This window comes from Tinamus guttatus, unplaced genomic scaffold (assembly GCF_059628265.1).
Source record: "Tinamus guttatus ecotype Peru unplaced genomic scaffold, ASM5962826v1 Tinamus_guttatus_pri_ptg000202l, whole genome shotgun sequence".
Taxonomy (NCBI): domain Eukaryota; kingdom Metazoa; phylum Chordata; class Aves; order Tinamiformes; family Tinamidae; genus Tinamus; species Tinamus guttatus.
In genome coordinates this window covers 4,810,036-4,834,795 of record NW_028288736.1, presented here as the reverse complement: position 1 = coordinate 4,834,795, position 24,760 = coordinate 4,810,036, and the positions used below count along the sequence as shown (strand labels likewise).

The 24,760-nt window shown below is 41.2% G+C and overlaps 1 protein-coding gene across 1 annotated transcript in view; it reads right to left on the bottom strand.

Moving 5' to 3' along the window:
- Positions 1 to 15,398, bottom strand: part of EMCN (endomucin) — a 29,841-nt gene extending 14,443 nt beyond the window's left edge. The window contains exons 1-6 of the mRNA XM_088524041.1: positions 15,350 to 15,398; positions 14,811 to 14,912; positions 14,210 to 14,356; positions 9,461 to 9,586; positions 2,928 to 2,960; positions 327 to 380 (exon numbers count right to left, since the gene is read on the bottom strand). Of these exons, the coding sequence (XP_088380167.1) occupies positions 327 to 380; positions 2,928 to 2,960; positions 9,461 to 9,586; positions 14,210 to 14,356; positions 14,811 to 14,912; positions 15,350 to 15,398 (511 nt within the window). The remainder of the gene's footprint in view (positions 1 to 326; positions 381 to 2,927; positions 2,961 to 9,460; positions 9,587 to 14,209; positions 14,357 to 14,810; positions 14,913 to 15,349) is intronic.
- Between the last annotated feature and the right edge of the window lie 9,362 nt (positions 15,399 to 24,760).

Sequence of the window (24,760 nt, the reverse complement as noted above, 5' to 3'; positions counted from 1 at the left end):
CAAACAATATTTTTTTCTGTTTCCTTGTGTGTTCTCTCACATGACTGTTCAGGTTTTTTCCAAGGGTTTCACTTGGACCTCAGTCCTTAGGAATAATTGTGCTGTTCTCCATTGAGGGTGGTGTCAACTTGTAAAGCTCCGTTTCTCTTTCAAAGGAGTTATATATAACATGAAGTTAAAATGGGTTTGTAACAAAGCCTACAGTCTGGTGAAGGCTGAGATAAAGCTGCTGGTTTTATTTCTCTGCTGCTCTGATCACTCACCTAGAGCCCAACAGACTTACTGAAAAAACCTCAAGAGATGGGCAATAAAGTAGGAAAACTCACTAGAATAATGGATGGTGTCCTCTGGCAGCTTCTTGTTTCCAGAACTGCTAAAATCTAGATTTGCAAAGAAAACATTGTCTCCAGGTTAGTATATAATAGTCAGAACTTGTCTTCCCCTTTCCTTATCCTTCCCGTACAATCATTATGTTCCCAAATCTGGAGCATTGTGTACTCCACTAATAAATGTGTTCTTACTAATACCTCAATAATTTGTAAAGTAGACAGAAAAGGTTTTCTACTGTGGCCTAGGAGAAAGAAGCACTTCATGTGAATTGTCTCCCCTAGATCATCTGCTTACTCACCTACAGATCACGAGCTACAAACTTTCTCAATTTTAGGAGGCTAAGATACAGTTTGACTTGAGAAAGATCCTTTGACATACAAATAAATAAGCAAGAGACTGAAAATTAGACCTGCCTCCAAAAGAAAAAAGACCCAAAAAGTTCACTATTACTGGTAAAAAATGCTAACAGTAATAATATCAAACATGGCCCTCAAACAGGAAGATCTGTTAAACAGAGATAGTAGCAGAGACTATAGCTCTTTGCATAGAAAATATAGGTGTTTGCATATAAGTAATTACAACAGTGAGCCATCCACTGAAGCCCTGTCCCAGGCACTGATCCATTGGCCAGGGGCTCTTGTAAGGGTGCACAGTTCTCCAAAGACAAGAAAAGAGTTCAAATATATGAGTGGAAACTGAGTCATGAAATTAACTGAATCAATTTCCAGGGCCCTTTTGTGAGACAGGATTTAATTCCATGCTGCTGAGCTGCTGAATTACAAGCCCCCCTTTTTTTTTTCTGTTTATGAAAGCCTTTGTATGGACAGCACTTGTAATTCTAGTCTATTGAACTATTGTAATAAACAATGCCAAGCTGATACTCTCTGCTTGTTGCACTAATTCTAAACTCAGATCCAGTAACCATGAACGTTTCGAAGATTGTTTTTCTCCCTTCTTCTCCTTTCACCCCTTTTTCCATTCTCACAACAAACTGCTGCACTGGAATCCATAGCAGTATGTTGTCACTGAACACAAGAGCAGTAAAGCAGAGCAGAGCTAGGCACTCTATTTTCCATAGGTGTGCTGGGTATGCAAGCAGCATATGCAAGGATTTCGCAGATAGCTAGAAGCCCCACGATCCTGCTTAAAATGTGACACGGACTGGCTGGCAGCGCAAAGGTAAGGATTGTGAGAACTGTGTTGTAATATTTGTTCTGCGGTTGTGCAGCCATGTGAATATTGGGCAGGTTGTTTATCTTCTCTGTTTTGCTTCTTTTTTGGGGACTTGTCTGGTCTAAGGTCATGAAACCTCTTGGAGATAAAAGATCATTTACTACATGTTTGTAAGGTGCCAAAACATTACAGTCTTAGCTGAGATCTTTTAATGCTGTAGTATAGAAAACATTTATTGTTTCAGGCCTTATCTCTGAAAAAGCACTATGTTTCTTTAAAGCAAAAGTCACCTCCCCTGTAGTGCCTATCTGCTGAGAGATGATAATGCAGGGATGGAGTGTGTGAACTATGAGGAGGTGACGTAAATAATTCTTAGGCATTGATAATTCCATGTGATTGCTTCAGATTTCCCAGGGGAATGTTATTGCCCCATTCCTTACCTTACATGATACACTACAGGATATATAGGGCAAGCAGGCAATTATCACAGCAATGATTTATAATACCAACAGAAAAAAAATACTGAAAAACATGAATATGCATCCTCCCTATTTGTCTAACATCTTCTCAAGAAAAAAAACAAGGATTCAAACCCAGACGTCCTTTTTTTAGCTCTATCAAATAACCAAGTTGTGAGCAACACAGAAAACAGCAATCCACATGTCAGTGTTTTAACTATATGTGAACATCAATGAGAAATATTGTAGAAATGCTAATGCATCAATAAAATAGATTAGGGAATTAAAATCTTTAATTCAGTTACCCAATTTATTAGTTAAAATTCTCTCACAAGCTAGCCCATCCCGTCTGTATTCTCTGGATTGGCAGGGTCAATCTGGAAGATATTGTCCAGCTATGGAATAATGTGGGATCAGAGTAACAATTCATTAGAGTAATAGATTCATCGTGGTAACAGGAGGGACAAATTATTAGAAGCAGCAGCAAGAACTGCAGGGACCAGCACAGAAGAGACTGCTTCCTGATAAGCCCCAAAAAAGGGAAATAGCACAATACTTGTTCACTAGCACAGGAAACTGCTGCCTTACTCTGGGGAACTCTTACTGCTGGTTCCAACTACAGCACAAGCAGTGAAAGCTACCAACAAGAACAAGCTCCTTGGTAAATACTGCATTTTTACATTGATTTCCCATTGCATCATGTGATCTGATTTTCCTTTGTGCCCATGCCCTGTTTTCTTTTCAGTATCTGCTGGTCCAACATGGCATTCAGTAGAGTTCACAGAAAAGTTGCTCATTGTTGTAACTTGAGCATCACTCATCTGCTCCTCAGCATTATACTTCAATCCATTCTTCCTTTGGAGCCTCTTACTTCCCTCAACATTTCATATTCTCAGTCTGCCTCCCTCTCACCTCAAGCCAGACCTTTTAGTAAGTGTGCAAAGATAGAACAGGAGTCACTCTTACTTGTTGGCTCTGTTGTGGTGTTCACAGGAAGGCCTGTAATAAAACAGAAGGAACAGCTTTATTAGTAACTGCTTTAAGATTATCTGCCCTTGCTTATAGGAGGAGAAAGCAAGGACAGTCTTCAACATTATGCAAATTGACAGACTCCAGCTATGAACTCTGTAACCACACAAGAACCCTGTCCTGGCATGGCAGCTGCCTGTAGCAGTCCTGCTGACACTGTTACTGAGCTCAGAAAAAATCAAAGCAATCACAGTCTGCAGAAATAGCTCATAAATGGATCTAGAATCTGAAGTTCAACCCACACTGGATTGCTATTCCACTTAAGGGGAAAAAAATCCTGAATTAATTGATATCCTCCTAAAAAATTTCTCCTGCCAAAACCAAATAGGTACTTCGGAGTGAAGAGCTCGCATTTAACTGACAAATATTATGGGCGTTTTAATAAAAGAAACTCAAATGCCTGAGAACATCTTCAAGTGTCACAAAACCTTTTAAAAATGAGTCTTCATTAATTATCTCAGCGTTCTTGGCTAGCAGATTGCCGAGCAGCAGGAGTAAGCGGCATTGTTAATGAGGAAGAAACGGACCTTACTCTGCTCTCTGCATAATGCTTACTGGCCCACTGCTCCCAGATGCTCCATTCACTTCAGATATTTTTGGTGCAGGGCTCTGACTCCTGCTTTTGTTAGTATGCTGCTGCTCTCAGGTGTCTAGACTGTAGCGTGCTTGAAAATTAAGAAGGTTGTTAATATTTCACATTTGGAGGCTAGCCACAGACAACCATCACTCTCCCTGTGCTTTTTATTATGTTACATTAAAGCTCTTCCATGATCACTCTACATTTGAAGGAAGCTGGGCACGTAACTCATCGGTGTCTTTGAAAACAGTCACCTGCGTGAACTGGCAGCATTTATCTGTTTGTACGAGACAGACCGTCTCTTGCCAGAGGCTGCTGACTGGCTCTCTGCCTGGCTGGTGAGGTCTCTCACACTGCATTACTGAAGTTACCATGGAAAAAACCCAGCCCTTAGGCACTATGTATGCTCAGCAGTTGCTCACTGCTCTGAGGTGTAAATCAGGGTGTTTGGTCTGCCTCTCCAGGTTGGATAGCACCATAAAAGCCCTATCGCTGCATCTTTTCAGTGTTTCTTTCTGCCAAGGTGACTGTGGGGACTGTAGCTTAACTGCTCTTATACGGAGAGCTCCCAGGATGGCCACATCTTCCCACCACGTCTTCTGCATCCCACTGCGCTAGGCTGGGAGGCAGCAGAAATCACGGTGTGAAAATTGCCATAACTCCGAGCAGGTACCTTCTCTGCGTGGCCAGGATTACACAGCTCCACATCACACTAGGACTCCAAGGGAGCACAAATTCACTTTTACATTCCTGCTGCACTTTCAGTACTGTGAGCTCATGCTCTGTGCAAAGAGAACTCCTAAAACAGGAGCTGTAGTATGAGTTAAACAAATTATTCACTAACATGAGCCTGCTCTTTGAAAATTAGAACGGGTGCCATTGTGTTTCCTCCTCTCAATGCACAATTAAAAGCAGGAGTGACTTGAGCCACTGGGGTCTAACCATTTCTGCTAATGATATATGTGACAGAGATTTAGCTGCACTTTAATCAGAAGTATACATGAAAAGCCTGTTCACGTTGAAAAGTCAAGCACTCAAAAGTCTGCAGTGAGAACTCTTCTTGAACATACTAAATATTAGTAATACTAAGTACTCTGGAGGTACACTATATCTCATGCTGATTTCCTAAAACTCAGTGGATATTTTTAATGCAAGCATTTTTTCCTAGCAATCCATCTGCAAAAAGTAGGGGAAATTTCTGATGATTCATTAGGTAACGCTTCTAACATTTTGGGCAAAATTAATGACAAGATTCAAAAAAGAGCTTGAGTAATTTAATAACTCTACTTGTCAAAAGAGATTTGGAAGGAAGTATAGAAGGAAGCAGGACACATACCCAGCATAAAGGAAACACCAAAATATGAAATGGTTGTTTGTTACCTAAATATTGCCTTTCTTGTGGCCTGTAAGTGTGGGGTTGCATGGAAAAAGTATAATGTGATGATGTAGCAACGGTTGGTCAAGCACACTTTAAAACTCCTTGTGTGTTTGAGTATGTGTGTGTCTGCATGCACATATGTACTCATGTAGGTGGGGAGAAGACCCTGTCCAGTCTTAGAAGTAGGTCACTTGACTAAGAAATTTCAAGTCTTTTCTCGAAAGTTTGAGGAAAGTTAAATTTTCCTAAGGAGAGTTCTCAAGATTCAAATGTAGTAATTTTTCCCTTGATTTCTGTATTGTAACTAAGTGAACCATCGTGATTGAAACCAGAATAAATAAGCAAATAGAAAAATTCTACCAAGACTAAGGCTGATTTCCAATTTCTGCCCAAAGACTTATGGTTTGTCAAAATTATATGCAAGTGATGTTAGGATCTTTGAAAGGAAGTGTCAGGTGACCTTAGGACAGGCAGTATCCACGGGCACATGCAGGATTCATGCGGCTCCTGGCCAGGCTCTCACCACTTCTGTAAACCCAGAAGGCAGAGCGGATTGCTGCTAGTAAGCATGACAACACGACTGCACTCCCTTTTCCTTCGTTCAGGGACTTTAAAAGCCTCCCAACCCTTATTATTCTTAAAAATCACAAGCATCTATACACCATAGAAACATCTTACTAAAGATATCTCCTCTGAATTCTGTTAGAGCATGAAAAAAATAAGCAGGTAATGAAGAAAAACCTTTTGCCCTTCCCTCTCTGTCCTCACGGTCTCCAGTATGCAAGCAAGCTATTAGCTCACACGCTGCTTCAGAGATTGCTCAGCCCTGCCACGTAAACAAAGTGCACTTATCGGAGCAGGTCACTAGGTGCTTTTGGTTTGCATTTTCTAAATAGCCCTCCAGTGCCCTTCTTGGTGGTGGGGTCATGCACTGGTGTTCTACAGAACGCAAAAGACAGGAAGAAACGCAGCATTTTGCTGCTAACGTATTTACTATAGTTGTTCTAGCTGTCTATATGTAGCTTGCCACATCTTTTGGGGCTGGGAGTTAGAGGGGCAGATGCTCTACATAAATAATCTGGGAAGGTTTCCAGACTTATCACAAGAAGTGAGGTGTACATCACTGGCTGGGCTGAGTCCTTGTTGTGCAGTAAGGAGGACAAGGATAAAAATTTGGCAATGACTGTGGTTTGATTTGAAAATACCTGCCTGACTCGATTTGGAGCTGACTAGAAGCTTGACAGATGGAGAAAGAGACCGGTAACTAACCTCTCCCCGCTCTGTTCTCAGTGGTCTGCTACCTAAACTGCCTTGGTACCCTGCAGTTTGCTGCTTCTGTTTTTGGAGGGCAGCCACATGAAACTGTGTTGACTGGCAAAACAAATGAATAAATTTGGCTGATTGCTCAGAGGGGATACCGCATCATAAATCAAAGCAAAATTAAGAACCTTAAAAAAACCCTCCTTATCCTAACTTGGCTGTTTATCTGTAACTGCAGTAACTGAAGCTCTGCTATGTTTTCCATGCCCCAAGCTCTTTGGTTCTTCCTGAGGACGCTGAAGCTAGGGCAAGCAATTTTAGTCTAATATCACTATCCAGCATTCCCCTACAGTTCATGCACAGAAAGAGTTAAACCCTCCTTGTCTTACTCATAAGAATTTTTCTTCGGGAGATGCCTCCTGTGAATCAAGTGAGCAGGATTTATAATTTCAGGAGTGCAATGAAGATATCAATAGATGCAGCGGTTGATTCATCTGACAGTTTATTATCATAGATCGTTTTGATCTTAACACCCTGCTGGGTGAACTCACTCTAATACTGCCTTATGGATTTTGTTGTTCTTGTTGTTTAGGTCACAGAGTGAAAAGATACAATAGCTGCTGTTTCTCAGACACATTTAGACCCTGAGGGATCTATTAAATCTCCATTTTTTCATTAATTAAACAAAAGGAGAAGACTAAGTATTAGCAAGCCTTCCTTTGTGGAGACAGAGAATGGGTAAGAAGTATATTACACACGACAGACACAGCTGAAGTCAAGGAAGTGTTTGTGTCAAGGGTATGCCTGCAGGTTGCCCTCTGCTAAAAAGCAGCTCCTTTAGCCCTTCTGTAGCCTGGGTGGGCACTGGGCAGCCCCTCCTCTGTGGCTGGCTGGTTTGGTCTTTTTCATACAACAGTTCTGTTCTCTGATATGTCTCCAAGTTCTTTCCTAGCTCCCCCACTCATCTCAGTTGCTCTCCAGCTCTCTGTGACACTCCTCCCACACCCTGATATGACTGGCTGGAAATTTCTCCTCAAAATGTGCTCCTCTCTTTCCCTGTCGAGAAAGAAAATTTTTGTGTGTATATGCAAAATGGCCTTGAAACTAAATATATTCTTTTGGATTTAGGCTAGCCAGCTGAAATGTTTTGGTTGAGCAAATCAAACAGAAATGGTCTGTTTTGGGCCAATCTCACACTCATTTGTGTTCCCCGGGGCTCCCACACAGAAGCGATGCCTGCAGCTTCCAAGCTCTGTTATCCCTGCAGGCTGCAGTGTGAGCTCCTTTTGCATACCAGCCTCTGCTCTGCTGAACAAAAAGGTATCCATGCCCCTAGAGAAACACCTGAACGTGAAATTTTACAGAGCTGCAGAGGAAAAAAAAATCTGATCTCAGTGAGACATGCAGCATTTCTGTTTAGTCTTAGTGCAAAACAAAACAACTGGCTCCACACTTGCAATATTTTTGAAGTTATTGGGGGCTGTCTGTGGCTTCCTCTGGTCCTGAGCAATTGCACATGTTGGGTGAAACTTGATTAGAGCGAGCCAAGTATCTCTGTCTTACCATGGGAAAAAGGGAACACAGATGGTCTAAAGGTGCACCCATTAGGGATAAGCTACCTAATTCATTAAGGAGAGTAAAGGGATTTCTTGCATATTTAAGATGAAAGAGAAAAACCTGGAGCTAGTTCTGCGAGGAGACAGGGGAGGTATAAATGTGCAAGTCCTGGTGAGCGAGGAGGTAATTTCGAAATTGCAGTTTTATGGGAACACGAAGCACTGGCTACGCCAAGGACCTGGACTGAGCGGCCCAGGATAGAGAGTCCCTTTCTTTCTCAGACAGGCAATTAGAGCCCTGGTTTCTTGGATAGTTCCTGAACTAATGAAAATTTATTGCTTTTAGAGCAAAGTGAGCTGAGTAAGATGATGACTTTCACAAGCAGATTCATGGAAGGATGTAAATATTTGTGAGGAAATATAAAATATAATTGTACAAATAATATAATAGGTTATTCAATACACATGATCCTATAGGTAAATATGTATTGCAAATTCATTTTAACCTAGAGAATTTGCCTGTATGAAGGAAAAGAAATTTAAATTTAAAATATTTTAACTTATTGTGTTATTGCAATGTAGTAAGGGTAAGGTTTCCAGACTCTGTGTGTGTCTGCTAAAAGACATCAAACCTAACAGGATATTCAGGTAACTATAGCTCACAATGTACATATTATTGGGCACAGAGTTGCTGAAATAATTAAAATGATATCTACATCAGTGGCATTGGATTAAAAACGAACAAACCCCAATTTTCCTAAAATGCTTGTTAAAATCATAACAACTTTTTGGGCTCTTACAACTGTTTCAGTAGTTTACGCTCTTTTATATGCAGCCCCATCTTCCATGAGAAAAATCACAGTACTCAACTTGCCATACTCTGTTTAACCACAACAAAATATTACAGAGGACTCATTCTTGTCTTCCATGCTTAGCTCCCACACACAGCAGTCTAGACAGTTGTACAGGGTCTTATCTCTCTTGAAGGATGTTGTGTGATAATAATTGGGATACACAAACGAAAACAGTGCCCTCATTGGGTTTAGCTGAGAGCGAGCACTGAGTGAGAACTCAAGAGACCTTAAGAAAACCTAAGTAATTTATTATTCTTCAAAATCTAGCAAAGCTAAGCCAGAGAGAAGAGAGGTCTTATGACCTGGCATCCACCTTTGCCACAAAGTTGCTTAGTGAATAAAAAAACCCAGCAAAACAATAAAGTTAGATGGGAGTTGGGAAGGATTGATATTTTTTGACCTTGCACGTGACCACGCTGTACTTTGAACAATGTCACTTAATTGGTAATGTGCATTAGCTTGCCCTCCAGATTTATTAACAGTCATAAAAATTATAGCTGTTTTCCTCTTTGCTTTGCAGCCACAGTATATATCTCAATGACCTCCTCTGGCAGTGAATGTTAAAACAATGACCACATGAAGCATGCATAAGGATTTCTATTATCTTCCCTAATTTATATCCTCCTGTCATGACACTGAGTATCCAAACTGAATGTTTTGAAGTTCACTCATCACCAAATGTACCTGCATGACTAGATGACTTGGATTAATTGTCACATTGCACAAAAATAAGGAGGGGCTATTATTCCAGGACAATATATGACAAATGGAGAAGGAATTCAAGATTATTTGCATCTTTTCAAGCATGTGGATAAGGAAGTAGAGTGTATGGTTCCAAGACTTACTTGAGGTTTCAGGAGCAAAAGCTGTTTTTTGCAGAGCAGTTGTTGGAGGCAAGGAGGGTCCCTTAGTAGATGGAGCACCCAAAGTCCCATTTGGTGTTGACTGTGTTTCATTCGCTTGGAATGTAGCTGGAAATGAGGCAATAGGGTCAGATACAATTGTAGGTTTTTTATTGTGGAAGTAATGAACGAATCTTTAAGCACAACCATTTTCACTCTTTGTTTTTACTGCAGTTGAGATTCAAACTGTAAATGTTGAATTTTAACCTTACATCGATTAAAAAAAAAAAAAGGTGCTTCCCCAGCATGTACACATTATAAAATTAGTAACAGAAACCCTCTTGTGGCTCCCTTCTCATAAGAGCTAGTCAGTGAAAGCTCGTGATAGGAGGATGGGGAAAATCAGGCTAGCAGTAATCCTTCATGCACAGAAACATTCAGACACAAATATGCCTTGCAAACTGCACAAAATAATCAGGTGTGTGGGAGAAAGGAGGAGGGAGGCAGCCAGTTTTCTTGTAGCCCCCCGAGAGCTGTTTTCCCATCGGGATCACACATTCTCCACGTCCTGTCAGTCCTGGCAGTAGCCCAGCTCTAAGCACTCCGCTTGTGTTTGGGAGTTGTGAGAACAGATTGTTCTCGGGAACATGTGCTGTACGCTGTATATTCCTCAGTAGGGGATTAGGAGGGGAGGGGAGGCACGATCTCATTTTCATTTCATTTTTTAATCCAGTTTGGGTGAAATTCTTCCTGCTACTTATGTGTAGCACCAGATATGACTTACATCTTTACCTACAGCTTGGTGTGAAGCTTTTTATACTTATTTCAGTGGACTGCAGATCAGGCTCCATTCCTAATGTCAAAGAGGTGAAGTAGACATGTTAAGTACAAAATTCTTTGTGCAAGTTTTCATTACTCCTGAGATGAAATGTGCAGCCTCACAGGGAAAGCTCCCTTAATTCCACTATACAAATGAATAAATCCTAGCAACATAATTCTCTGCTGTCTTGTTGCTTTCAAGTGGCACTTAAGCAATATCCAGGCCTTATGCCTCAATACACAGTACAAGCTCTACTAACAATATATTTAGTAGATGGAATAGCTTCAATGCCAAAAGCCTATGGGAACAGAAGCATCCATACCCAGTGTATCCTACATGCAATGCGGCAGCAAAAGCACAGCACGCTTGCTGGAAACCTGCCTTTTTGCTAAATCCCCCAAGTCCTATCTATGCAAGACTTAGTTTGATCTCAAAAGCAGGAGATGGCAGAAGCCCTTCCCGCGGTGGCGGCATTCGGAGCTGGAAGAGGCGGGGGAGGCCGTGCGGGCGCGCGGTGACTCACTCCTGCCGTGCCCACCGCCACCGCGCTGCACTCGCTCCTCCTGCTCCTGCTCCCGCTCCGCCAGCTGCAGCAGAGCTCCCTGCCTGCCTGCGGGAGGCCTGGCTTTGCAGGAAGGCAGCCCAGCAGTGCGGGGTGGCTGCTGCTGCGGCTGCTGCAGAAACAGTCACATCATCGTTTAATGGGCCTCTTGTCAACAGCTCATTATGAATCAAACTGTAGAGCTCTAAAGACAGCAGAATCGCTGTCCGAATGGGGCTGATTGCTGCTCCCTGGTGCCGATGCAGCTCTTCCCACTGATATTTTGATATCATAAACGACATTGCGTTAAGCGCTGTTCTCAACACGTGTTTGTCAAAGGGATAATCAACAAGGGGCAACCTGAAGCTGCTCTGCAAAGCTGCTGCCTCAGCCTCAGGTTTTCCTTACTATTTGTGATCTGAAAGCCCCACACTTCTTTTTTCAAATCAGCTGAAATTCAACCCACATCCTCACTTGATCTTAGTACAATTTCCCACTTAACCTACATATAACCCACATACATTTTTGTCATTTCCATGGATATACTTTGTTGTATTTTGGTTTATATTCTCTGTGTTAACCCCTAGTATCCCAGGATAGGCATTTTTGTTTGTAGCTGCAACTTGCAGTGGAGTCAAACTACTTAACTTAAAATCCTTGCTTCGAGCTCTAGACCGCACAAGTGACACCACTCTACATGTGACTAAATGTGAACTAGTGGATTTCACCCCTCCTTTTAATAAATAAGTCTAATCATTGATTTCCAAGATAACTAACAGAGCATGAACAGAAAGAGGGAGAGATTATACTTCTGGCCTGCGGAAGCAAAGAATACTGAAGATAAAAAAAAAAAAAAAGTCCTTTGCATGATTTCACAGAGTAGGGAGGACTGGGGGCTTTTTCTGAATCTATAATGCAAGGTGACAGCAGTCACAGAAATAGTAGCAGAGACAGGAAGCCCTGTCAAATCTCAGTTGTGTGAATGTGATCATTCACTGCCGCTCTCAGCAAGGATTGAAGTAGGGAAAGTGATGGCCTTCATTTGAAAACAACAGAAATGTCTCACTTTTAATAAAAATCAGGTGTAGTAAAGGCACCTTCGATTTCTGCCTCAGTTTCACAAGGCAAATGAAAAAGGTGGGAGAAGTCAAGGGCTAGTGAGAAAAAAAAAAAAAAAAAAGAGAGAGAGATATTGGCTAGCTTTCATGATCTCTCTTCTGCTTTTAAGAGCAGTAGTCTTGCCAGGCCCGTGTTGTCTTCAGCAAGAGGCTTTCCTCCCTGTCCTGCACTGCTGTTGCACAGGTACATACAGCCCAGAAGTGGATAGCAAAGTCAATAATATCTCAAAGTGTCAACAGATGGGGCAAACTGGCCTGCAAAAACAGATTTCCGTAGCTAAGGCAGCCATATAGCAGCCCTGGGTCCTGTATTCCAGAAGGGCTGACCTACATCTGCCCAGCCCCTACACTGTGTCTTGCCCCACTCCTTTACACTGAAGCCAAGACATGACCTTCTTGCAAGGCAAGCCAAATTTCTGTTGTTCTAAAACACTAAAAGTTGTTTTCACACACAGTTTTTCCAAATATTTCTTAAAGCTGAATGAAAATGCTATTGAGTTTTTCAACCCAGGTCAGTTCTCAAGGTCTTATTCAATGACCCTGTTTACTCAAGACGGGTAAGCTGTACAGAAACAGCCTTCTGGTTTTAAGTTCATTTATCAGCTCTTTTATGCAAAGTTTTTACTTTCTGGTATAAATGAGGGGCTTTAAAAATTAGTCACAATCCAAGCACCCAGAGACAGACTGAAGGCTGGCTAGTGGAAAGGAAAAACAACAGCAACACAAAATAAGGGCTTTGATTAAAACATAACATCTAGAGCCATCCTCCTTGCGAGCTTACACCTGCAGCCATTTGCAGATGAAGCTTATACTTCCACACAAATGCAGATTTTCCTCGGGGACTACAGCACCCACAGGAACACTCTTTCTCACACTTTCCTGAGGTTTGTAATTTGACCTACTCCTGACTTTTTCAGGGTATCGGTTCCGAGCAGCACCTGGAACTAAGCTGCACAGACAGGCACGCCGTTTCTTGTTAGCATTTTGTCCTGTGCCAGGAGCTCTGCTTGTCACTGAGATTTAGTTCCAGGTGGCTGTGCCAATCTCATACCCGCAAGTCAGGAACCCCTGTCAAACCTGAAGGACTAGAAACTGCGCTCACGATGTGATGCTCCTGACAGGCCCACACCTGCACAAGTACAAACTCAAAAAGATTCTTGGTGGCCTGCAGTATCACCTCACCAGCTGGCGCATGGGCCAAAACTGCATTCTGTGATTCACTAATGCCAGCATTTACAAGGCAAGCTAAAATGCAAAAGAGTGAGCACTTGTGATCAGACAGCTGCAGCTGCAGAAAAGCTGCATCAATGGAAGATGCAACCACCCTGAGAGAGAGAAATTGCTCTATCGGCAGCACAACAGGGTCAGGTCTATGAGGGATGGTTTCAAAAGAGTATTCAGAAAGAGAAAGCATGCAGGCAGCCTACTAACAGAACCAGGGAAAGAGAAACCAAGTTCTAATAATTTGTCACATTTAAGTAGGCTCTAAACGTGAATTTGGAGAATATTGGTAAACCACTGACTGCTGAGTAAAATATCTATGGCATTTTCTCTCTCTCTTTTTTTTTTTTGAGTCAATTAAATAAAAAAAAAAGGAGTATTTGAAAGCTCTGGTTCAGAAAAAGGCTTAAGCAAACATTTGTCTTGTACATCAGAGCAAAGATATGGATTCTAGGAAGAGAAAATTAAGGAATGTGCACTGTATAAAGTGGTTGCATTAATGTAAACATCCAAAAGGTATACAATAAATTTAAGATGAAATTCATTTTGATGCACTGGACCAACACACACGATATTCTGAAGATTCACATGGAACAAAGGTATTTCCCAAGATTGCTGTAGGGTAATTAGTATCACATCTGTGCTTTCAGTACTATGATTCAATATAATATAGAAAATAATTAGCTCTAGCATTGACTATATATAAAACAAAGGAGGCTGCTTTGATACCATTTTGATTATACAGAATTATTTTATTTTAATGAAATGCTTATTAGACTTGGAAAAAAAAAAAAAAAAAGGGGCAGAAGAAAAGAAGACCTAAAACGCTTCCAAATCCATCTCTCCAGTTACAGGGAGATTCAAATCCTATGCAAAGGCTCCAGATCACCTCTTCTACAAATTAAAGGAATAATATTACTTGTGTCAGATTCTCAGACAAGATCCATTAAAGACATGCAGTACCGTAGGATGAAGAGCTCTATTTCTTGAAACCTCTGAATCTGTTATAGCTCCCAATGAATCAGAAATGGTTCAACGAAATTATCACTTACTGTTTGCTGTGCTGTTACTTTTATCTTCTGCTGCAAGGGATGTTTTTACTAGTGGTTTTGTTGTTGCAGCTGGTGTTGTTGTAGCTTGTGCTGTTGCAGCTTGTGTTGTTTGTTGTGTGTTTGTTTTAACTGAAGAAAGGGTTAAGTCTAATAAAGGAAGGATATTAAAGTTATTTGGTTAATTTTTGCATACATATATATGTATGTGCAACATACCTATAAGCCTGCTTACCACCTAATTAATCTTCAATTATCAGATGAATATTTAATTTAAATTGAAGATGAAAAAAAAAAAGGCTCCCTTCACTGCAGAGAAACCACTCCCACATACAACAGATGGGTCATTCCACTGAAGACAAGTCTATTGTGATGCAGTCGTAAGACTTTGCTCTGTGACTGTCTTGAATCAGACAGAAGAGAGACACTGTGTATACTCAGAACATTTCACTATAGAATTCACTATCTGTAAAACAAATTTCCAGGTCAAGAGGCACTGCTTCTTAAATTTCTGATTAGCATCTGATTCTTTCTTTTCTATATCCCCCTCCATACTGTTCTTCAGAAATGAATCAACAACTGGTTCAAGTAAATTTTCACTTACTGCTTGTTGAGGATTCATTTCCAGCTTCTCTTGCAACTGCTATCGATACTGGTGATTTTGGTGTTGTCACTGGTGAAGTGGATATGTTCGCTGCTTCTGCTACTGCAAGACAGACATTCACATGTTTATTGATTTATTTTGTCATGCTCAACTGAAAAAGGTAATGTCTCTTTGTACTCTGCCCTTAAAAGAGTTTTCTTAACCATATATTTTTGAAGAGGATGCAAAGTACATATGGTTTGTATCGCAGAGAAGATTTGTCCTGTAAACCACCAGCAAGTTGCTCGCTGAAAATGAGCAGCTCTGTCCTCAAGTCATGCCCTTGGGAAAAGCCCTACGCTGCCTTTCCAAGGGGAAGGGGCTTGGCACCACAGTAGCATGGGCCTGGCATGGATGCCTGGGTTAGCTAACTGCTGCACAGTTTTGTTGGGCTTAGAAAGAAAAGGGATACAAATGCCACAGAGAAGTATGAATGACAAGCAGGAGTGCAGTTTATATAATACAGGTAAAGGACTGAGGGGAAAGAGACTCAGTCTAACCTTGCTGGAGCTTTTTCATTTTGTCTGTGCTGACCATGTCAAGCTTCATGTTCAGTTTTTCTGCTAGCTAGTTTTCCCAGACCCACTTTCCCTGTGTTGTCCATTCGCCCCCTCTACACTCATGTTTTTGTGGGAAAAAAGAGTCCCTGAACTGATTCTTCTCTGTGGTGTATGGAGAAGTGTAGGAAATCTTCAACAAGAGGTATAATATTTGCTTTTGAGTCATAGTCCTAAGCAGCGAATTCTGTGTCCTTTCTACTGAGGCCCGTCACAGTTTTCTGTCTTCTCCAGAGTGGCAGGAGTTGGAGGCTAAAACTCCCTAGGGCAGCAGGGATCACTTCTAGATGCTGCTGGTGCAGAAGGTGGGCAGCAGACACCACTAAGGTTTTGACAGGTTTTATGTTGGTGTATCTCATAGAGCATGGGTGGCATCCACAGCTCCCATGTGGCCCTTGCACAGGACCAAAGGAATGGACAGCCAGTCTACTGTCCAAGTGCCCAGGATGGAAATACCTTTTAAAATTGTTTTACCAGTCCAGCTTTCTTTCTGTTCTGTAATCTAATAAAAACAGGTTTTGTTCTGTAATCTAATATAAACAAGAAAATGCTACAGTCAGCTATAGAGGTGCCCTTTCATAGATGGGAAAAATGATTTTCCTTATATGCCTGTAGTAATTTAAATGTAGCATTTTGCAGCAGAACTTTTAAAACATACTTGAACAGAACTTTAAAACATACTCTCTTCCTCTATTGTCAGCTTCTTGGCGGTTCCCCGAGAAGAGCAATGCCTCCAAGCATGGCCTGGAGCTTCCCAAGAGTTATTTGCACCCCTACAAAACGTTTCATTTTCATAGGTTACTGCTGAGACTTTTCTTATAAGCATAAGTAACAGTAATGCTTTTCTTGTGAGACAAAAAGCTATCAGGCAAATTTCAGCAAAACATCTGAAGAGTTCATCTACTGTGCTGTGTTGGAGCTTTATTATATGCTCAAAATATCTGTTTTTTTTTTCTTTTTTTTTTAAGCATAAAAGAACTGCAATGAAATTTGAAAAGGAGTAATTCTTGAGCTACAGTATCCGTGGCATACACTGACTTCACTTGGCTGCATCTTATTCCCCTCCATTCCTAGCACTTCAGCTGTACACATCACTATAATCCCAGCTCTCTTAGCTCTGCAATAGATTCACTGGTGCCTTATCAGAAAATGCAGTCCAACTTCCAAATTTTCCTGCATCACATGCCACATTTTTTAAATGCAGCAGTGTCTTCAGCATTCAAAATAATAAAAGAGTTGATAATTAGCTCACATGTATGAAATGTAATCAGTATCAGATAGAATTTCAGACTTTTACGATCTGAGCCAGAGAGCAACTCTACATAGTATTAGTGACACCTTTATTTACATGTATACTATTATATTAACTGAGACCCAGTGATGTCAAACATTATGTAACTCTTTATTCCTTAAGCCCAGATCCTCTTCAATGCCAGCAAGAGGCTTTCTGCTGCTCTCTGCTTCGCTGGTGCCATCTACCAGTTTCTCAATCTGACAGCCTCTTGAACTGTGGGTCCCAGCTCAGTCTGTTAACACCTGATCACATTTTATCCACTCCATTATAGCATATAAATATACAGAACTTAAGTTTTTTCTTATCTGGGAGAAAACAAACAAACAAACAAACAAACAACATCCCCCAACCTGCACCAATTAAAACTTTCTACACTAAGAAATCTAAACCTTTTATTCTTCTCAACAGCCTTATATTGGAAGCCCAGGCAGAGACATAGAATGTACTATGAAATGAAATGCTTTACCTCATTTCTCTCAGGTAACAGAGAATTTGTATTCTTACCCTGTCTTGCTGTTGTTGTTAATGTGGTAGAGGGTGCCTTAGTATAGCCTGAGGTTTGAGTTTCTGAAAAAAACACAGAAAAAAAACACATTAGTTTGGCTGTCTATTTAGTATTATGGTATAGATAAGGCAGGCGTATAAGGCAGAGAGTAGCAAGGATCTTCCTAGAAAAACAAGTCCAGAAGCAACAAAGTCACACAGCTCTGCTAGGAACTTTTTCAAGTTGTATCCTAAACAAGCTAGCTATGGTCCTGCTGCTCCTAAATGGGAGCATCTTTCACAGCCTTACCTCTAGGAATAGAGGTTGGTTTCTGACATGAGATGCTTTCAGCCTCACCTTTATTCCTATACATAAAAAAGTAAGGAAAATTCACAACACGTGGACAAGGAAGCATCAGGTTGACTAATGATGGACATTGCACATTGCCCTGGAGGCAGTGCTCCAGCTGTTGAGATTTTACTGCAGTAAATGATAGCAATCTTAAAAATCCTAGATCAAGTTAGTTGGTAAAAAAAAAAAAATCAATTATATATATATATATATATATATATATATATATTTTAAAAAAGGCAAAACAATATCTTCATCCCCTGGCTATGCAGAAAATTTTTAAAAGCACGGCCCATCTAGAGTTAAGACTTCAAAGATCTTATTTTCAGCTTCATTTCTGGGGTGTCCTTTTTTTCCTGTTAATACTAGAGGTTGATGAAGGTCATGCAAATTTGCATGAAGTCTGAAACAACTCATGCACACAGTTATAAGACATTTGGGGAGAGAGAGATCAGTCCTGCTACTGAATGGAAGAGCAGAATAGCACAGATTAATCCCACAGTGCTTACACGTTTGTACTGTGACATCCTGTCATGCTGCATTAAAATGCCATAATATAGACACTGTAGAACTGAGTCAGGACAGGATGTCACTAGTCTGGTGTGACTCCATTCATGGTAATATCTGCTGGCATGCTCTCTTTTTCTGGCTACAGGGCAGAACAGTCAGCTTTGTTCCCTCTGCTTAGCGCACTGCGGTCTGATTAGCATTTCACGAGCTCCATGTGAGGTGTGCCAGAGTCCCCGACCCAACCTGGGGATTCAAGGAAAAAATATGTAATACAATTTTAGGAATTCTGCAGGCACATGCCCAGGACAGGGCCTCCTCAGGTAAGCTTTACTTTACCAGGGTATGTGAATACAGTCAGGCTCTGCTAAGTGCCTTGCTCTGTACATTTAAAATCTAGTTTTCCTGTTATTTAGTCACCCAGTTGGAATAATGTTTGATAACCCTATACTTTGAAAAAAATATATATATCCAAACAGACCTAAAAAGCAAGTATTTGTCAGGGGCTTCCCAAACAAGAACAGTTTTCTGCCTCTTAAATCTTATTAAGAGCTCGTGACAAAGCTCCTGTAACTCCTCACGCCACAAGGCCACAGCACTAAAACAGACTGTTTGTTCAACAGTGCCTACATTTCATATGGTTTATGATAACATTTCCCAGTAACTACTATGTCTGTAACACCAGCTAAACACACTAGCTGGCCAATTACCTCGTTCCCTAACTTGGTGTGACTTTGTAAAAAGCCCACTGCAATTTTTAGAGTATTCATCTTTTAAAGATGCATTTAATATTCATGATGATAAAGCAAGACTTCTTCAAAAACTAAAAGAAAGAAAAAAAGAGAGAGAATTTAAGTCACAGTTATGATTTGGGTCAGTCTGTTAATGTTAATAGCAATAGGGACAGACATAGCTAACTCCATCACGTCCCTTCAGAGGCAGCTGCATTTTGCTATGCTGTTTTGTGAATCACAGTTTGGGGATTTTATCTAGTGAAATTAAGAAAAATTGGATTAACAGAATAGAAAAAAAATGTAGTTTTATGAATGAATAGATTGCATACTTAGGAGAGGATGTAAAAGTAAGTATATTTTAAAAACAATTTGAAAGCCCTATGAAAACATGCATACAACTAGTCAGGATTTGGAGTGGAATTGGATGGTTTATTGTGTTATTATTTGTGAAGTTAAGTTGTGACTAAGGAGAATCCTGTGGGGATAAAAGCATGAGATTAAAAATGACTGGGAAACGATCTTCTGTCAGCTAGACAAAGACAGAGAGAGGCACAGACAGAAAGATTTTTCGGATCATGTCAGCTTGGCTGCAGTCCTACGCAAAGGGCAATTAAGTTAAGGTACAATTGCAGTTTTGGGAGGATTCAGAGATAGTGATTCCTTTGATACAAGAGTCCTGGCGCAGCCTGCTGTGGGGGCAGCCACAAATCTATTTGGCACAAACCTCTCCCCAGCAATAAATGCAGCCAAATGAGTGCCTGTGATACAGAGTCCTTGTGTCTGGAGACCATATATGCCACTAAAAGGTGCTAGGACACTACAGCAAACTGAATTACGGATGGCAGAGGTGGTGTTATGGGTTAGGAGATCCAAAAAAAGAAAAACAGGTCTAAACCTACACAGAAGAGGGAGAAGAAATCACAAAGGGCATGAAGATAACAGGACAGGAAGGAGGTAGGAGCAGAAGGGAAGGAAGGCACAGAGACAATAAAATGATCATTGTGGCAGCGAAGGATGTGAAGGAACGAAGAAGACAGCGTGACCAATATTTGACCTGTGGTCAAGAAGCCAAAATGAAAAAAAAATAAAGGTCAATTGCTTCCCTCACCTCACCCCAGCAGGTACACAGAAATTGCCTTTACTGTGCAATTTTTTTTTTTTGGCTTGGATTGAAATTACAGAATGCTTAAGGTTGGAAGGGACCTCTAGAAGAGATCGTCTAGTCCAACCCCCCTGCTCCAGCAGGGATGCCTAGAGTACATGGCACAGGGTGGCATCCAGGTATCATTCATTTATTCTAAAATTAACAATAGTAAAAACATTTAATCTAGAGACATAATTTCAAAGTGAATGAACCTAAACACTGAACTTTGTTCCTATCTTTTCTACAAATCAGAGGGAGTTCCTCATTCAGCTAGAAAAGTCCAATGGCCGCAGTCGTCCTCAAAGTGCAGCTTTTGATGCAGGTTCAAGGTCTGAGCTTGGAGCTCTCATCATCTCCTCCGTCTCTGTCTTCATTTTGACTCTGGGACATGATTATCACTGCAGGAGGAGTGAGTGAAAGGACCTGTTCGACTTTTCCTAACTTGACCTTGCATTAAGCAGGCAGGAGCATATGTGCATATTAAATTCTCTCCACTGAGTGCAGCGCTAGCAAGGGTGCAGTGGAGGGACTCTGTCCTGCCGTGGGAAGCCTGTTGAGAAGAGCGTGGGATGCCTGGAGGGGGGCTAATGGAGAACAATAAAAATAATCAGGAGTCTGGTGGGGGGGAAATGACCCCACAGGAAAGATTACAAGAGCTGCATTTGTTTAGTCTGGAGAGGAAAAGATTAACGGGAAGCACTCAAATAGGTGAACAGCTGCTATAAAGAGCAAGGAATAAACTTCTGGTGGTGTCACTCAGGACAAAACTAGAGGTAAAAGACAAGCGAAATTTGAATCAGATGCTAAAGAAATTTTCCAGGTTTTTAGTGCTTGTATCAGATTGATGACATAGCAACCACAATCCAGTGTTTTAATTGTAAACTACCATTTTCTTGCTGAGGACGTAAAATATCTCCACTTTAAATCACACCAATATCCAAATGGCCTTAGATGGGAGCAAATGTCAAAGACACGTCCCACATTTCTGTACATGTTATTTCCCTGCTTCAAAGTTACAAAGCAAAATCTGCAGGTTGCATTTCCCCTATTATATGCATTTGTGTGACCCTGGACCTTTGCAACTATATGCAAGACATGGAGACATTAAAGTTATCACCCTCTTGCCTTTTGTCCTACCACAGCAACAGATATAAACTGTGATCCTTTTCCGTGAAGCAGATGAGAATTTTAACCCTGCCCCAACCACAGAAGACACTCTCACAGCAGCTGCTCCACAGTATCTGTGGGCAGACTGTCCACTGTTTTGTCCCCTTTGGGAAAAGGTATAATTATCCTTACTAAAAAAAATAATACTGATATTTGCAGAATTCCCAACAAATAACTGCTGCCTGACAATGTACACTTTCTGTTTATTCTTAACTTGAAGCTCTAGGTCCTTTATGATTTCTCTTTTATTTTCAAGGATACTGTTTCATGTCTTTCTTCTCTTATCTGATTTTTCCCTAACCCAGTATTGTTCTTGCACTTCCCATATTTTTGTTTTTACTCCTCATCCACCTCTCTGAACTGATTCTAACCTAAATCTGGAGATAAATATCTTTCTTCTTTTCAATGCATTTTTGCCTAAAGGGCTGCACAGCCTCCGAAGAATAAAATAATTTACCTAGACCAGGTGCCATCATTCACTGCACAAACATCTCTGCAATGTGCAGAGGCCCAACACGAGTTCTGGGTACCAGGAATACCACTCAACCTCTACACATGCCCCCAAATCTAGGGCTTAGGAAGTCCCAGATTCCCTTTCCAGCCAAGGAGAAGGGGGCTAACTTCTTGCAAGGCTCTGGAGCCCATGCTGCATTAGCGCACTACCATAATTAGTGTGTGACCTTGCTAGTTTACAGCTCTCCTAGATGAATCATTCCAAGAAGATAAACAGCTAAAACAGCTATGACTGTGGAATAGGTACTATCCCAGCCTCTCCGCTGGGTCTCTGTGGAACAGGATGGATTAATTAGGTTAGATGAAGCTTCTGGTACTTTATCTGCCTTGTTCAGACCAGCTTGAGTACACAGTGCCTTGCAGACACTCCCTGGGTGCCTTTTTCTCATTCTTAAAAGAGGGACAACAGTATGTTCTGATTTCCTGGAAGACTACAAACCGCACCACACACCAGCACCGCGCTGCCATTAATGGAGCTGCATAAGAACAGAGAAACTCACAGTTCAAGATCTCAGCTGTCTGCATTTTTTATCCACAGTAAGAATAGTATTACAGATAAAAGCTGCAAGGTTTGCATTTGCAATAGATCTCAGTTTTCTCAATATTTTGCTTTGTTTGGAGCATGTGTTCGGGAAGAACTAATCCTCTGAAAATACTGCTGAAAGCTGTAATTTAGGCCAGAGCAAGGAACAGGATTCATTTTCGATAGTTGGTGCTATTTCAGCCTTATCTCTGCACTTCTGCAGCTAATTTTATTTCCATTAAATGCAGCTTTTTTCACCCCCCATTAAAATAGCACAAATAAGGCATGTTTTAAGATTTTTTTTTAACTATAATATTTGTATGAAACTTAAGATCAGTTTTCCCTTAACTAATTCAATTTCATCTGAGGTGTTTTGTTAAGGTTGAAATCATGGCACAAAACTCCAAAAATCAAACAACAGAGTAGAATTGTAGTCACAGTTAATAACTGGTTGGCAAAAAAACAACCAACCCATACTATGCCGACTACCTTGGGCAATATAAAAATCTTAGAAGCTGCTCAGGTTTCCCAAACTGCAAAATCTTCCATTTGGGGTGTACTGTAAAAAGATGTTAGCAATACTGTTTAAAACCAAACAAAGTAATAATAGAGAATCTATAAAGCAATTTCCTCAAATTAAAAAAAAAATCGAATCTCATAGAAACTTTGTTTGAAAAGAAATTGATAAATTAATTTTTGTTCTCCTATGGATAATCTTTTAGAACTCACATTGCAAATCTTTCCTCTATCATTATATCAGCTAGAATTTAAGCAGAAACTGAAGTTCTGATCTAATGCAGTGAAATCAACAGCTGGCGCTTATGATATGGAGCAATGGTGATAAATTAAACTAGCCACTTGCAAACTTCATGAAGCTGAAGCACACTCCAAGAGAAACACACAGCCTGCACGTCTTCATCTTTCATCTGTGGGCGTTAAGGCAAACACAGCACAAGACTTGCCTCTCACGCACATAATATCTGCACTGAAATAGAAGATGGTGAAACGAAAGCTGCATCCTTAACAGTGATCTTACACTGATCACCACTGCTGCACTACACTCACTGTGAAAACTGTGAAGTATCCTTCCAGCATGGTCTGACAATGCTTTTGCTCTTCTGAAAATGTTCTTAATGGGGCCTTTTGCAATATATGCGTGTTATTTTCTTCCTCAGTCTTTTCTATATTGTTAATATCTCATTAAAATGACTAAAACGGCTATGTGGACCCTGAACAAATTTACACTGATTGTGTTTCAGGTGAACCCCTGTGCGATTAAGTCAGATAATAAAGGCAATGCTAAAAATATATGAGCCATGGAAAGATGTCACATTCTTTGCTGCCTAATGCCAACCAGCTGGAAGCCTGTGATTCTTCACTGCCTATGGAGGTGGGAAACCACCTCCAGTTTGCCAAGCTGTTAGCTTCCCTTCAGTCAAATCTCTCTTAAACAGCAAATTAAAAGCATAATATAAAAAAACAACATGCTGAGATCTTACATTTAGGCACCCTTTTAACTTCTCCACTGGAGCTCCTGATTCTGATGTGCAGATTAGTAACGCAGACAAAAACCGTGTGCTATAGAAGAGTGGGGGGAAACACAGAGCTGGAGGAAGAACCAAGGCAGGAAGGAGAAGGTCCAGAGCCAAAGGGGCACAGGTCCCTCCCTACTCCCTCGTGGGAGGTGCGGAAAGCAGAAGCATCTGTGAATGTAGCGGGGAGAAAGAAATGAGTGAAGAGGGAATGTCAGTGTGAACCTCTATAGCAGGAAAGGGAAACAAGGGCAATGCTGCTCCTGGAAACTGATAGCTGGAGATGGGGCAATGTGGGACTCGGGCTCCGCAGAGGAAACCCAAGCAAAGCTGCCCAGGGGAACCCAACAGCAGCAGCCACTGAGGAGAGGAAGGAAAGGGAGGGAGCCTTGCGATTTCTCTAAAAGGGAACAGGGAAAAGCCAGGAAACAAAACTCTGAAGGTAGCACTGCCCCAGCTTCTTCGCCTGCTTGCCTAAACGTGTGGTCAGCACGACCCCACTCCAAACACAGGGCACCCCAGGGCAGCAGGCAACTCCTGAGAATTATTTATCACTCGAGCAAACAGCCCTGTTTCCAGCAAGCACACTGTGGCACACAGCAAACAGCTCCTCCGTAAGGAGTCATCACAGAGAAACAGTGAAAAATGGCAGCTGGCCTCAACTCATGTGGCTTTAGATTGCTAAGGGCTGCCCCCCAACTGAAAACAATACTTGAAAGGGCTGGGCTGTATGCCCACATGTGTTATCTAGCATCTAAAGCTGTGCATGTGTGGACTGAAAAATCTGGGCACTTACCAGGCCAGTTTCATGGTTTGTCTTACAGACTAAAAGGAAATGCAGAGAGCTACCAGTGAGTCTAGATCTCAAGCTTTCTCTCTGCACTTTCTGTTCCTACATCAAGTGTGGTGGATATCTTTATTACTGAGTGCTACAGAGGGCTGAGGACTGTTGTCCATAAAGCAGTAAAGCTGTGCTCAGCATGCTCATCAGCACTCCAGCCTGCCTTGGACAAAGGCTCCAAGCTCTGTACTTTGCATTATTTAAACCTGTTAAACCTGTTTAACAGGCTTTAATTAAACAATTTAAAGCTATTAAAACCACCAG